The sequence below is a fragment of the Candoia aspera genome, chromosome 6 (assembly GCF_035149785.1).
Source record: "Candoia aspera isolate rCanAsp1 chromosome 6, rCanAsp1.hap2, whole genome shotgun sequence".
Lineage (NCBI taxonomy): Eukaryota > Metazoa > Chordata > Lepidosauria > Squamata > Boidae > Candoia > Candoia aspera.
The window spans coordinates 82746517-82762667 of record NC_086158.1 but is presented as its reverse complement, the minus strand read 5'-3'; the positions used below and the strand labels follow the sequence as shown (position 1 = coordinate 82762667).

The 16151-nt window shown below is 40.7% G+C and overlaps 1 protein-coding gene across 2 annotated transcripts; it reads left to right on the top strand.

Annotated features, from left to right (window-relative positions):
- Positions 1-332: 332 nt before the first annotated feature.
- FAM241B (family with sequence similarity 241 member B) lies at positions 333-10221 on the top strand. 2 transcript variants are annotated; one of them, XM_063307529.1, is made up of 3 exons: positions 333-430; positions 2283-2420; positions 4781-10221. In XM_063307529.1, the coding sequence occupies exons 2-3, from the start codon at positions 2316-2318 to the stop codon at positions 5054-5056; spliced, it is 381 nt and encodes a 126-aa protein (XP_063163599.1). In that variant the 5' UTR covers positions 333-430; positions 2283-2315; the 3' UTR covers positions 5057-10221. The 2 variants fall into 2 exon arrangements, with proteins under 2 accessions (XP_063163599.1, XP_063163600.1); XM_063307530.1 differs by lacking the exon at positions 333-430 and adding an exon at positions 1020-1068.
- The last annotated feature ends 5930 nt before the right edge of the window (positions 10222-16151 follow it).

The window sequence follows — 16151 nt, the reverse complement described above, 5'->3', positions numbered from 1 at the left end:
ATGCTCGGGGAGATTCCAATCCCTATTCAGATCCGACCCTGCTGAGCTTCCCAAAACCGGACCGAGTTAGCTCGGTGCCGTCACCTGCCTGTAGACGCGAGCAACCCTCTCCCCCAGCAATTATTTTAATCCAGACAGCGATTTTTCTGTCAGAAAATGCCGCCCCCGCCGGAATTTGCTTCGGTCGTCCCTGAGCGCTGTACTGGCCCGCCGAGCAACTTGTCGTTCGTCGTGGCGCCTGAAGAGGGCGCTATTCCACATTTCCATCTGGGAGCGCCGCCCGCCTTGCTCTTTCTCTCTCTCCTCCCTTCACTTGGGTAATTTCCGGTGATGACGTCTGCTGGAATCCGCCGGGCTGGAGATATTGTGCAGTCAGCGGAAGGAGGGAAGGGTGACGTCAGCAAAAGGAGCCCACAGAGGGAGGCGAGCGGTGAGTGGGTTCGTTGGCGTGGGGGGGAGTTGTGACTCCATCCGTAAAAATCAATTTATCAGCTGTGAAACCAACACGGAGCAAACTTCGTTGGGATGTAGCATAGACTGACCGGCAATTTTTTCTGAACTTACTGGCTCTTGGGAAGGGGTTAGTTCGTGTCACAAGTATAGCCTTGGAGCTAACGAGACAGTAATCGTGCCTCTGACCATGTACAGAACGCTCTTCGTGGGGCAAGGGCGGTCAGTTTCCAAATCCAGGGGAAGGATTTCCTGGACGTAAAATTCACGCATTCTGTTGACTAAGTTGAGTATCGCATCTCGTTTTCTAGGATTCAAGCCTTGGCACCAGAAAATAATTGTGACGCCATCGCTGTTTGCTAGTCGTTTCTCTTGCTGCTTATTGTCTTTATTATTGACATGTGCATTCTGAGGTTGTGTTTTTTGAACACCACTTTTAGCACGAATGCGGTTGTTTCTAGAGGTGAGGACCTGAGGTTCAAGGTTAGGTTATGGGTTCGTGCTGAAATAGGAACTTCCTGGTTTTGTGGGTTAACGCTTCATATCGTCTGTGTTTAAAAGAGTACTATTTGCAGAGGTAGCAATAGGCTCAGGCTGGTCTCACTGCATTGAGCTAAAGTATGTGGTGGGATGTTGCATCACACCACTCTTGCTTTTTATTCATATATTTTCCAGATTTGCATTTAACACTAAATGGGTTGTGAGGAATTCTCTGTAGATGAGGCTATGGGAATCTTGGGAATCCTGTTTTCTTCCAAGGAATAAGAGAAAGACTAGTTGCTTTCTAGATCTAAGAACAATTTAAGCTGGACCCATTTGTTGACTAACAAGTTACATCATATATTTTTTGCCTCAACTGCTATTTATGTTAACTATAGTTTTGTTACATTGTTTTTATTCTGTTTTTAAATGTTGTTGGCTGCCCAAAGTCATATGTTTGAGATGGATGACCATATACATTAAATCAATCAATCTTTAGTAGAATACTATGCTGATTGTGTTTTAAATCTCAGAGTTGCTGTCTGAGTGAGATGGGTGGTGACTAAATTTGAAATATAAATAAATATCTATTTATGGAACTTATACTATGAATTCTTTTTAAAAAAAAAAAAATGGAGATGATGGGTATCTTTGCAGCAGGCATTCTCTCTGAGCCAGGAGGGAAATGTCTCTTCCAAATAAGTGCCCATTATGACATTTTACAAACAAAAGGCATGATTCATTTTCCTTGTAAGGAAAAATATTTTCCTTAGTGTTTACAGAAACAAGAATTAATACTTCTGCAGATTTACTTGACTTTAAAATCTTGTGATCAGGTAAAAATTACTGAACTGGAAAGTAGTTCTAGTTGGGAGAATAGGATGTGGCGTCTCTCTTCTCTGGCTCAGATGAGGGTGTGGAGTAACAAGTAACCCATGCACAAAACAATGTCATCCTGCGCTGCCATAGAATATGATAAAGAACATTGCGTTTATACCTCATCTTGCAGCCATCATTCTTACTTTTTGTGTGAATTATTTCAAAAGTTCTTGCATGCAGTGGAAAAATAATTTCAATTAATTGTACCCCTCAATTGAATTGTAGAAGATTGTAAGAAAATTGCTAATGCATAGTAGAGATATATGTACATATGGAGAATGCAACAGTACAATATTAGAATTCTCATGTATTAGCTATTGTGACTTTGTGATAAGAGGTTTCTTGCTAGAATTAGTGCAGGGTGAAAAGTGATTAAATATGTATAGTGTTGGCATGTGCCAGTTCCTCTTATCTGGGTCTTTGTTCCCAAGGAACTGGTGATCTTATTAAAATCTTCCTGTTGTAAATTACAGGTGTGACAAAGCAAACACAACACTGCTATAAGGATGGTGCGGATTTTAGCCAATGGAGATATTGTACAAGATGATGACCCTCGAGTACGACAGACCACTCAGAGTAGGGAGAACTCATCTCGACTCCTGAGGAATGGTGTATGTATTGTGGTTTTGCTTAGAATTGTTCTGTGAGAATTTGAAAACCTTTTCTGCTACTGTGATACAGCACTTTGGAAATTGGAGAAAGGCGCTAAGGAGTATGTGAGAGTACAAAGGTAGCATCTGTAGCTTTTTAAAGTAGCTACACCTTTTCCCAGGATCACATGGGCGCCCTCTAAAGTTGCCAAGTGATTCCAGGAAAAGATGGGGCTTCTTGTAAAAGTTACAGACAGGTGCTATATTTGTGCTTTTGAATACACCATTATAAAGCTCCATTATGAATCTGAAATGTCACCCAGCTCTATCTTCATCCATGATTATTTACTTTGTTTAATTTGCTTGAAGAGAACTATTTTCAGAGCCAATTTACATATCATTAGAAAGATTATACAAAGGACTCTGGATTGGACTAACACACTCTCTTGTCCAGAATCCTGTTTCTCACTATGGTCAATCAGATACCCTTGGTTAAATTCACAAGCAAGACATGAGCAGTTTATCGTGTGTGTGTGTGTGTGTGTGTGTTTTACTAGCTCTCCATCTGTGAGATTTGGAAGAATAAAGCACTGCACTGAAAATTGGAACAGGTTGAACTTCAGCTTACTTCAAGCTTGCATGCTTATTTATTTATTTTGCAATTTCAGATGATAATTAGCATATATAAATGGGCTTAGGAAAGTGTGGTAATATTAAATTGTGTCATTTCACATGTCAGCTGTATATATGTGTATTTGTGAAGTATGTGAGACCTTGAGTGAACTTGTGTTGTTCTCTCTAGTCTTTAATTCTGAAAGGAATCTGTTGAGTGTTATATAATACATCTGTAGGTGGGCATTCCTGAGAGAAAGCAAGCTGTCACACTCCTGCTTATGGTTCCTAGTGAAATTATTTTCATTGCATTAATCATTGCTTTTTCTCTGCAGAATCCACAGGCTTTCCAAATCTGTTAAAAATTTCCAAGAGTAATGTGCAGAAATTGTGCTTGTTGTATCAGCAGATGTCCATCTTGAGTTCCCCTATGCTTTTGTTTAGGTTTTCTACTGTATTTTGATGCCTTAAATTATAGCTGCATAGAACTCTTTAAGGATAGGATAGGATGGAATGTATATATCTTTGCATAATAGCTTGGGAGTGTGTGGGTTAAAGTTCTGTAGGTTTTGTGCTGCATCTCTTCTCTTTTAGACTCATATCCATTGGAATTAAATGTTTGAGGCAGGATAGGTAACCTGTGGGCCTTCTTACATTCATCAGCTACAATTTTCAGCATCCATTTGTTATGCTGGCTGGGGCTGCTGATTGATTATGTAGATTAGTAACAAGATCATGATGTATACATTTATTTGTGGTGTGAAGAAAGCAGGTAGAAAATTCCTTCCTGTTCTCTTGTTAATAGTATAATTCAGGGCTGTCCTGTAAACTAAATATTGAGAATTGGGATAAAGTAAAGGGAGTAGTTTTCCATGCAGCAGGGGCTTAGACTATGGCATTCACTATTGCGTATGGTTGATTGTAAAAGATAGAAAACAGTGTTACCAAATCCTAGTAATCAGAATGGGTTGGGTCCAATATTGGAGGAATATGTCTTCTGATTTCAGTTGTTGTAGCGTGAGTGGGAAGATGTTGTGTCCGCCTCAGAAACATCTACGTGTAGCACCTTTTCTGTAGATTTTAGGAGTTGTACAATCATGAAAAAATAAAAAGCATACATAAAACCAGAGTAATAAAACATTTAAGCAACATATTGGCCAACCAGATAACCAATTCTTAAGGAGTTGTCAGCCTCACTTTCATCTCCAAAGACTGCAGAAAAGCAGAGTCATCACTGGATGACAACAGAAGGGCCATTCTGATCTTGGGGGCAACTGAAGGTCCAGGAGTTATGGATTCTGAAATCCAGGAAGGGTCTCTCCTTACATTTTTCTTAACTGTGCGTTAATTGGTTTTGGAATACAGGTAGTCCTTGTTTAGCAACTGCCTTGTTTAGCAATCGTTCAGTCATGACAGTGATGAAAAAGTAACTTTATGGCCAATCTTCACTTTTATGACCTTTGCAGGTCTGTAAAGCAAAGGAAAGCTGAAATAAGATCATAAGCACAGTTGTGGTTTTGCTTAGTGACTGCTTTGCTTAATGACTGAGTTGCTGGTCCCGAGTGTGGTTGCTAAATGAAGACTACCTGTAGTCCTCTTTGAGCTACGTATTTCTTGGGGCTGACCCAGCAGGGATCTTCCTTTGTTAAAAACTGCTACTCTAAATTACCTAAAGAGCTGTATTTGTGGTTTTGCCTTTTGCAGCTCTATATCTGTTGATTAAAAGACAGCCCTTGTATTTTCTCACTTCCTTTGTATTTGCTCAACAGGGCTTTTTCAACACAACAACAAGCACGGTCCCTAACCCACCGCAGCACTACCAGCGGCAGCAGCAGCGCCAGGGCGTGAGGCCTGGGGAGCGTTCACCGTTTTCAGACATCAATCAGCAGCTGGTGAACATGGGCTTCCCCACTTGGCACCTTGGCAACCAGGTGGTGGAGCCAGTGATGTCCATCTTGCTGCTCTTCCTGCTTATGATGGTGGGCGTGCGTGGCCTGCTGTTGGTGGGCCTCATTTATGTTGTGTCCCACTTAAGCCAACGATGACATGGACTCCTGCACAGACTACCAATTGCTTGATGGATTCAGAGCCAATATTTTTGTCCAATGTATGAATGTGGGTTAGAGAGAGAATGTATGTATGTATGTATGTATGTATATGTGTGTATGTGTTTAAAACAAATTCTCCTTGCTCAAGAACTTTTGTAAACCGTGTTTCCAAGAGACAGAATTAAGCAACTTGGAGTATGAGTTAATGAGGATGTACCCTTTTCTTTCCCTTCCTGCTTTAGCTTGAAGTGAGCCATTTTTCATTCTGGGCCCACGGTAGTCTTCTGGTAGAAATGTTAGCTTTCCTTTTCACTGAGGGTACCATCTCATGGTTATCAAGGGAACTTTATTTTGGACTTTCTTCTTTAGCACTAACGGTGAGAGCTCAGTCTCTGACAGAGAAACATTTGAAATGTAGCTCAGGATCCACTTAACCCTAATCTGTAAAAACAGACCTTGGTAAGATTCTGAAGGTTAGTTAACTATTTGACTAGTGAAGTTACTGAGGTTGTAGATTCAAGCTTAAACCAATGGTGTGAGTATCACCTATTACTTTGGAAATACCTGTCTGGATCTCTAAAGTAGGCAGGTGTTTTAGATGGGTGGGAAATCATACCTTCTACTGTGGTGAGAGAATTGGAAAGCCCTCTTCAGCGTGAGAGAGGTTCAGGGTCATGTACAAAGGTAGCCCTTGGAACTATACCAGGCTAGTTCACACTATTGGGATCTCTCCCTTCCTGCCATGCAAACATTGGGTGTGTGAACTGGGCACACAAATCAGTGTTTGTGAGCAAGAGCCATTTATCCTTGGGAGCATAAACGTGGGCCTTGGCATCTGGGAGGCAGTCGTGTTGGAATCATTGCATTTTTATAAATAGTGCCGCTTGGTGTATTATATTCAAAGGTCACTCCTCAGGTATTTATCTGGAGACTGCCTTAAGCATCAGCTGGGCCATTATTTTGCAATGTGATTATGTGCAATGTTTGTATGTGTTACTCTTGGGGTGGGGGTTGTTACTGAATGAGACTGCAATTTATGTAGGTAAAACGATTCTTGCTGCTTTAAATAAGCAGAATTAGTGGGACAGAGCAAGTATCCATGTGTAACCTGGCGAGACACTGCCCCCCAAAGCTTTGTCTGCTAGTATTGTCTGCCTCCTAAAATAGCGCAGAGAAATTGAGGTGAAGCAAAGAGAAAGCTGTTTGTAAAACTATCATCAAGGCTCTTTAATTCTAAATATAAACTCTTTCTTTCTCTCGCCCTTGATATTTCCTTTCTAAGCAGAGTATAGCTACATTTCTTTTTCTGTTTCCTTTTGGCCTAATCACAAGCTTGAAAAAAAAATCATAAATATCTACCTGCTTTAGCTCAATTCTTATTTTATAAATTTAGGGCAACTTGCAATATATTTAAAGCCAAAACATAAAAATAAATCTATAGCTCTTGATTTAGTTACAAAAACATCATATGGGACAGGAAAAATCTCTTTTATCTCCTTTTGAAAAATGCTAATTTTAAAAATGGGGGGGGTTGGTTGGAAGAACGAATATATGGGGAACTGCAAGAGCAAAAGTTCTTTTTTCTTGCAAAAATTCAAACTGCAGCTTATCTTGGTGAATATCAGTTCCATAAATTCCTTCTCCTAATTTCCACTACTTAACATGTAAGTGTTATATAATGGGTTTAGCTGCTGGCCACATAATTCAGGAGTTGTTGTTTATTTGTCTAGTCGCTTCCGACTCTTCGTGATTTCATGGACCATCTCACGCGAGAGCTTCCTGTTGGTCGTCGCCACCCCCAGCTCCCCTAAGGTCGAGTCTGTCCCCTCTAGAATGTCATCCATCCATCTTGCCCTTGGTCGGCCCCTCTTCCTTTTGCCCTCCACTCTCCCTAGCATCAGCATCTTCTCCAGGGTGTCCTGTCTCCTCATTATGTGGCCAAAGTACTTCAGTTTTGCCTTTAATACCATTCCCTCAAGTGAGCAGTCTGGCTTGGATCTTCTTGCAGTCCAAGGCACTCTCAGAATTTTCCTCCAACACCACAGTTCCAAAGCATCTATCTTCCTTCTCTCAGCCTTCCTTATGGTCCAGCTCTCGCAGCCATATGTTATGGGGAATACCGTTGCTTTTACTATGTGGACCTTTGTTGTCAGTGTGATGTCTCTGCTCTTAACTATTTTATCGAGATTTGTCATTGCTCTCCTTCCAAGAATTAAATGTCTTCTGATTTCCTGGACGCAGTAGGAATTCCTGAATGCAAAGGAGGTTTAATGGAACAGTGGGTTGATCAAAGCATGCCTCAGGTGTGTATACATATTTAAATGGCAAATTCAGATAATCTCAAGTGTGGGTCTCTGTATAAGATAAATAGGCCCGTCTGCCATTGTTGCTTTCTGGATCTGAAATGCAATAAATTTATGGGATGCAGGAGGGCTATTGTGAATGTGGTATATAAAAAGCTTTCTCATACAAAGTATCACTCCTCTTGGGAGCAGAATGGTCTACAGGAAACAGATAAGGGAGTCCTCAAAATATTTTACTTAGAGAAACAGAAGTTTGAAGCTGGAACCTTGGATGTCCAGATTGCGGGAAGTAATTACACTTCTCTACTATGCCTTGGTCAGGCCTCACTTGGAGAACTGTGTTCAGTTGTGCATGCCCCAGTTTAAAAAGGACGTTGATAAACGAGCAAGTCCAGAGAAGGGCTACCAAGATGGTGAAAGGAACAAGTCCAACGAGGAATGGCGAAAAGACCTAGGAATGTTTAGCTTGCAGAAGCAAAGTTTGAGGGGGGGACACAATAGCTGTCTTCTAATAGCTGGAATGCTGTCACATTGTAGAGGGTTCAAACTTATTCCACTTGCTTTAGAGCGGTGTTTCTCAACCTCAGCCACTTTAAGATGGATGGACTTCAACTCCCAGAACTCCCCAGCCAGCCAGGCTGGGAGTTGAAGTCCACACATCTTCAAGCAGCCAAGGTTGAGAAACACTGCAGAGGCTAAGACCTCCATGGAAGGGGATAGCATCTCCTTCCTTCCTGGTTCTTGGGTTGCTGCTTCTCTCTTGAGGGCACTTTAAACTGGAAGAAGAGTTATTGGGAGAATTGTCACATCTGGCTATCATGCACTGGGTAGCTTCCTCATCTTCTAAGAGCCCATCCAAGAATAGCTTCTGAGGCTAATTGCTCATTGTGCTGTCACTTGTTTTCTATTCTGGGGAAACTGGGAGTTGCAGCCTGTTGAGCGTTGCACCCAGTAGTTAAACTGGAGGATATTTTTCCCCCAATTCAAGGGTGCTGAAATCTGAACCTGTGGTGGGAAATGGCCCAACAAAAGGAAACCCCGTTAAATAGCTAATTGGGTCAGAAGAATCAATCCATACTTAGAGTAACTGCAAATGTGGGTGGCTTTCAGCTTCCATACTCGTGTATGCAGACTGCTCTAAACCTGATATGAGGATGGATGGAGGGGAACAATAACAGAGACTCCATCTGGTCTTGAGCTTTTTGGACAAAAACTATTTCAATTTCCTACGGTGTCCTGGAGCAGTAAGCATTTTAAAAAACTCTAATGCAGTGTTTCTCAACCTTGTCAACTGTAAGATGTGTGGACTGGCTGGGGAATCCTGGGAGTTGAAGTCCACACATCTTACAGTTGACAAGGTTGAGAAACACTGCTCTAATGTGTGTTTATTTAAAAAACATGCAAACATGATTGATACAGTAAAATAGCATAGGAAACATTTCTGAAAAATCTTTAATGGCTATTTAAAAGGAAGGATATGCGATAACTAATTGTTTCAAGAGATTTACCCTTCCCCAAAGTAGAAGCGAATGAAATGGCATGTTTTATCTGTCTTTTACTTGGTAGAAAAGAGAGAGCGTGAAAACACAAAACAGCAAACTGGATCTAGGCAGCATGTATATGAGTGTGTTTGTAACTGTGCATTACTGATTTTCAGTTGCAGTTGCTACAGGAGAATGCAGTATGTGGGTTCCTTTGGTACCTTGTTCCTTTAAAAATAATAGATTTATATTTTGAAGCAAGGCCTGCAAAATGAAATTAACACATGATCACTTCAAATTGCCATATAGAGGAATAGAAGATTTTAAAAATTGAGGAGCAAACATGTCTTCTGAAGTAAATAAAATGGTGCAGTGGATTGGCAGAACATGGCAAGAGTTTAGTTAATATTTATGGCAATGAATTACGTTCCAAACATATCTCAGTTATCCTTACAATAACTGCAATGAAATCCAGAATTATTGTAATACTACTGATAACTATCCATGGCCCCCATAAATTTATAGCAGGAATAACCTTTGAACCAAGAGATTCTTTTCTTATACAGTCTGTAGCCCAAGAGGCTGTGTGTGTGTGTGTGTGTGTGTGTGTGTGTGTGTGTGTGTGTGTGTGTATGTATGTATGTATGTATGTATGTATGTATGTATGTATGTATGTATGTAAGGGACAGCCATTCTTGCAACACAACCCACATCCCATCCTTGTGTCTGTTTACTTGAGAGTTTATTTATTTATTTGTCATATTTCTCTCCTGCCCATCTCGCATAGAATGACTGGGCAGCTTAAAAGTTACTTCTGTGTTGGGAGTAAGTCCAATTCAATTTAATGCAATTTCTGATTTAGATATGAATGACATTGCATTGTTAATTTCTTAATCCATGCAACAACTACGGTTGAAGACATAGATATGAAGTAAATCTGGATTATTGGAATTCCCAGAACACTTTTGCTGGCAATTCTTCAGTTCATGTTTAGAATTTTCTTACCCTGCATTGTTGCATTTTGCTTTTCTATGTAACTTGTAAGAACATGGTTTTGACAAATTGATGCTTTGGGCTGCAAGAAGATTAAAAATTCATTTTTAGGAACATAATGTTTTCTGCTGAATTTCAAAACTGAAGTTCAAAAGCTGTTTTGACACATGCTTCATTGTTTGATTCCTAATATAGTCTATGGCTCAGGAGGCACTGTGTGTATATATGTAAGGGATGGCCTTTTTTACAGCACATCCCATACTTCTTCCTCTACTTCTGTTTTCAGCTTAAGTCTGATCAGCTCTGGTTATTCATCCTTTTTCCCTTCCCCTTCACATATTGTTAATTGTGCAATAAATCCCAGATATTTCTGTGACTTTTCCCAGGCCAGTTATACAGTTTCCTTTCCAATGATAAATGTTTAAACATTGTATGTAGAGGGAGTGATGGGAAGTCCAATTGTTACAACAAAGTCTTCTGCTAGGACAGTTGGTAAGTGAAGTAATTGATCTGAAAATCTTGTCAGAATGGCCACATCTCAGGTTGTAATCTCTCCTTTTGTGAAACATTTATTTAAACAATCAAAATGATCATGCATCACTGTAATCATTTGAAAAGTGATCCCCCACCCCCCAAAAATTTACCCTCCCAAGGGCATTTTTGCTCAGATTTCATGGAGTTGAAAACTGAGATAGATCCTGTCACTAAATCAGTAGTTTTGATCAGCGGTGGGGAGTCTGTGTCTTTCCCTGTGTTCAACTACATTAACCAGGAGCCAAAGCTGGAATGACCAATGTTGAGGGTTTTCGAAAGTTGTAGTTTAGCAATATCTAAACATTCCTTAGGCTTAGGTGAACCTTGGCTGCCCCCCCCCCACCCCCTGCAAATAATGACTGGCTTATACAACGATAATGTTCCTAGTAAGTGATTTGAAGATGCAGGTAACACTTTTTCAAAGACAGCAGGTAAAGGGAATAGGAACCAGAATGATGGCTAAGAACGTGGCGGATTCCACCTCACCCTCCTGAAATTGAGAAAGCCCACAGCAAATATAGAAAAGAGCCACAGAGATTGTATGGTATTCAGTAGAACTGAAAGCCTGCACATCGTTGGTGGGGATATGTGCACAATGCCCTTAATACCAAGGCGGGAGCCCATCTCACCCTGCTATAGGTTGGATTTGTAAGCAGGAATGGTTACCTTAAGCATAATCACACCTGGTTTTTTAAATCCGAAGGAAGTTTAATAGAATGATCCTGGATTTGGATGTGTGGAAAGCTATTGTTGCAACTCAGAGGCAAGTTTTCTGTCTTAATGTGCAGCTACAGAGGTGAGTAGAATGCAAGGAGGATTGCAGAAGGGCATTGGGTAGGCATTTATTTAATTTATACACTGCCTCAATCCAACTGGACTCTAGACAGTATACACTGTATATAATAATACAACATCTAAATGTATAACAAAGCCAACACTGAACATTGATGACTCTAGAATCCATCCCCAAATGCCCTCTGGAAAAGTCTACAGCTTTCCAGAAGGCTCTTAGGATGGGGAGCCATGCTTGCTTTACAGGAAAAGCACAATACACCCTAATCAAGGAACTGTTAACTCAGGCAATCAACCAAGCAGCAAACAACAGCCCAATCAAAGAACTCCCAAGGAGAGAACAACACCCCCACCAACACAAGCAGGGCAAGCCACGGTATATAAACAGAGCAAGGCCCAGTCCCTCTTCGCACTGAAGATGTTGCCTAGTCTGGCAATGAAACGTCTGCAAGAAAACAACAAGGCTCAGAGAGCACCAAGGACTCCACAAAAGCTGTTCCATAGAAGGGTTTTCCTGTACAGGAAATAGCCCCTTGCTGCTGCACCCCCTGGTAGTCCCGGGGACCCTGAGCAGAAGTTCTCTGCCCAGGTTTGATGGACAAGTTTGATCAGGGAAAGGTGGTCTGGCAATACCCAGGCCCCGAGCCGTTTAACTGCACTCAAAAATATACCGACAGCCAGTGTGACTCCCACGGCAGTGGTATTCTATCTCAATATTGAGACTCAGCACCAAGCAGGTGGGTCAGTAGCTTTTTCACATGCACACCCCCACCAACCCCTGAGGAAAAAGATAATGTCAACCAGCAGTTTTTATGAATTTACTGTTATGAAGGAGTGAAGTTGGGATGTGCAAAATGTTCTGTGCAGAAACTGAAGGCCATGTTTTGAGTCCTGCCTGAAATGAAATGGGGCTGTTTTGTTCTGTGTGGAGAATGGAACAGGGGCTAGAAGTGGTTGGCCAGTGTGGGGTGTGTGAAGTGGGGGAAAAATATCAAAAGACATTCATGGCCAGGAGAAAGGAAGGCGCTGAGAAGATGCAGGCAGGCAGCCAGCCAGTTGCTGCACTGGAAACTGCTGAGCGGGAGAGAGGGTGACGTGCACCAGACTTGTCCTATCTAGATTTCACTTCATCTGAAACCTGAACTGGAAAGCATTCAGAACCATGGTTCATACAAAGCAGTTTGGCAGAATATCTAGGGGTGTCTGCAAGGTATGGCTAAAAAAAGACAGTGAAATCGAAGCTCTGCCCATTGTTTATGTGTGTCACATAAGCATCACTTATAAGAAAACAGGCAGAACTTTCATTGTCCCGTTGCAACTTGCCACCTTGACTTTTTTAACCAGAACCTGTGGACATCTCTGAGCCTAGAATGTCATGGTTTGCTCCAAGTTTAAAACAAAATGTTTTCCCCCTTTCAGACACACTTCCAAAGTGAAAGTTGTATGTGGTTTTGTTTCCTTGGGTTCAAGAATAATAAAAAATGGATAGTGTGTGAGAAAAGTAAAAAGGGTATCAATTCCAGGGAAGAAGGCTATGACCAACTTTAGCAAGATCATGGAGACTAGGGACTCTTCAGTGACAAAAAGGATCAGTATAGTCACACCCCTGTTTTTCTCTAGCAGTGATATATGCGAAAGCTAGATGTTGAGAAAGTGAAAGAAAGAAGATAGGTGCTTTCATATCGTAGATTTGGAGACAGTTATTGGGTACCATGCATCTCAAGAAGAGTCGGCCTTTTATTTTGGCCAAATAAAAGGTGATTGCTCCATTAGGCAACAGCTGCCAAGCAGAAATGTATATCCTTTAGGTATATGATATGAACAGATGGCATCTAATTAACTAACCCACTGACCCTAAAGGAAGAGAATATAACTGTTTTAGCTCTAAGGCTCTTGTTTACGCAACCCAGCAGTTTTCTAGAGAGGCTTTGGTGACCTTTAGGATTGCTTGGCATAGACCATTTTGTATTGCATCTTGTCCTATATTCTTCCCCAACATAACAAGAAAGGATCAAATTTTCAATGAAATAATTTGGTTTCTTTTATTATTCTCACCATGCTAGTAATTTCTGGTCATACATGCCTTGTTCCAAATTCTCAGAAACCATTCATCAAGGTACACTGTAAAGTGCAGCTTGTGTGGAGTAGAATGCTCTGTGGAGCATTCGGTAACTGAATCTATCCGCCAGACTTCTCGATCTTCCATTGGTTCTGATGAGAATATGGGGGTGTTTCTCCCTTTTGTACTACACCTAAACATCACTAAAAACATGTTTGCAATATTGCGCATGAAATCCGGTTCCAGTCACTGCATATAGAACAATCACTCAAAGAATATCAGTCAGTCATTTATTTATTTATTTATTTATTTATTATTCAAATTTTGCTACTGCCCATCTCCCCCAAAAGAGGGACTCTGGGCAGTTAAGTTAATTTAACCGTTCAATTTTTAAATCACTTTAGTCATTTCTGTTTCTCCCATTCCCGCCACTAGATGACACTGACCTACTGCTTACTGACTCCAACAGATCAGAGAATAAATAGTTACTGCAGTACAGCTAGATAGGAGGAATGAAGTCCACATAGAAATAGAAAAGGTGCTCATAACACGTATGGGAAGAGGCCCGTATTCCTGCAGACACCGTTCTTGGTGCATATCCTGTTTGACAGAGTTAAACACTATTTCAATTTTTTAAAATGGACTGGTATTCTGCAAGTAAACTGCTACCCTGTAATATCATTTCTATGGACAATTATGCCTTTGGGTTACATGTAAACTTTCTCGGCAAATAAAAAAAAACATTTCTGACTGAAGCTCACCTGCTCAGGAAAAGGGTGAAAGTAAGCTGAATTGGTAAAAACATTCTGGGAGGCAAGAGGAGTGAGAGGATCAATAGGCAATAGTTTGCCTTAATATATGAAGATCCTGTGAGCTAGCCTGAACATTTTCTCAAGAATGTATAATCCCCCATTAGCAGAAGGTGCCTGCTGCCAGATTGGCCATCTTCATAGGGGGAAACTGATGTTGTACACATCATAATCTCGTGTCATCTGTGTGATGTCATGATGTGCATATTGTCATTGTGGCTTCTACTGGACACCATCTATACCTATCTCTAGAAACAGATCTAGTAGCTATGGCCCATAGTGTGAGAAAGAATTTCTTTGTTTTAGCTATACCTCCAGGCTGGCTCATAATATCTTCTAACATAACTTACTATTTTTTTAAAAAGACACAAGCTTCTGATCTTTCACATTTCTTTGGAACACGCATTTGCACATACTGGTACTGTATATCAATTACTTTGCCAGTGTGATGAAGCCCATTTTTATGAGCTGCAAATAGCCTGTGGCTATGACTATGAAATACTGGGTAATATATCAGTTTTGCAGAGTTATCCAATGGTTTTTTTTTTCCTGTTTTGATGTAGGAGGCAGGAAGTTCCTGTGGTGTTGGGATCTCAGGACAGTGCCCATAGACATCTTTTGATGTCTGCTAGGTTCTCTGCTCCATCTGATTTTTAACACCTTTAAATTTATTGTAACTCTTTTTTTGGCGGTGTGTGTTTGCATGTGTTGCTGCCAATGCTGTAGAATAAAGCTCCAACATCCTTTTTGTTTCCAAGAATGTCTTGGGGCCCCCAAAGCTCTTTTAGAAAATAGAAAAGAGGGGTGGCTGGAAACCAATGTTTTGGAGACTTGCCTACCCAGAAGGAGAATGAAGGTTCAGTGAAGTAGAAAGAAGAGGAGGGCAACGACTCTACAGAGTAACTGATTATGTCTCTCATGGCCACCACTTGGTGATGGGAAACCCCAACCCATTTTCCAAGAGAGTCCCCATAATATCTCAACGGTCTAAATGGGCTCCAAAGAGTGAGAAACTCTGGCATGGTATATATAGAGAGCCAGCTTGGTCTAGTGGTTAAGGTGCTGGGCTAGAAACCAGGAGTTTGTGAGTTCTAGTCCCACCTCAGTCATGGAAGCTGGCTGGTGACCTTGGGCGAGTCACTCTCTCTCTGAGCCCAACTCACCTCACAGGGTTGTTGTGGGGAAAATAGGAGGAAGAAGGAGTATTAGGTATGTTCGCCGCCTTGAGTTATTTATAAAAATTTGGACATTCTTGGAAACAAAAAGGCGGGATATTAATTAATTATTTAAATATTACAAGACTCCCACATTGCAGTCTTATCTAGGACTATTTTCCAGTCTTCAAGCATGTTTCTCTCTCTCTCTCCCCCTTTTATTTAAGGGAAATACAGTCTGGAGTGGCTATGAAATTGATTGCAGTAGCAGTGTTGGGAGTGAAAGTGATGGATCTCTTTCCCAATCAGGATGGGTAAGTGGTGACTTTAGCAGTTTCAGGGGAAAGTATTAGTCATCATTGACCTCCAGCTCTACTACTTCAATCAGCTTTGCAGAGGACAAATAACAGTCTTGCCTGGGACGAGCATAAATAGGTTCTTTCAATATGTCATGCTTGTTATAGACATTAGATTACTATTTACATACTGCACAGAGTATTTATATGTTTTTGTTGTTGGGTTGTTTGTGTATATACTCATATTCTTCCCAGCCCAAATATTTCTGGATCTCCTGTAATCAAAAGGAAGAATGACTGGATCAGATATGTCACCACGGTAAAAAAAAACCCCAAGGAGACAATTATCTTCCTCTTTTCTAAAAAATTCTCTGTAACTATGAAACACCTTATAAATGTTTTTTTTCCCTTTTCTACTCATAGGTTGCAAACTAGAGTATATCTCCTTACTGAGGAAAAAACTCAATTGTGCAAATGATTCTGAGATGTTCTCTTCAGAATTAGTTAATAGAATAGAATAAATAGAATAAACTTTTATTGTCATTCCACTGTACACCAAGGTACACATTAAAATGAAATTTCGTTGCAATTGGCTCACAAAAAATAATTACTATAATATATAATATATATTCTTTACCATTCCACTCCCCTAATCATTATCCCTAATAAAT

Bases quoted from the DNA above. Each gene is read 5' to 3' on its own strand.
- FAM241B (XM_063307529.1), top strand. From the start codon at position 2,316: ATGGTGCGGATTTTAGCCAATGGAGATATTGTACAAGATGATGACCCT. The intron at 2,421-4,780 runs GTATGTATTGTG...TTTGCTCAACAG, and splicing joins CTCGACTCCTGAGGAATGGT to GGCTTTTTCAACACAACAAC.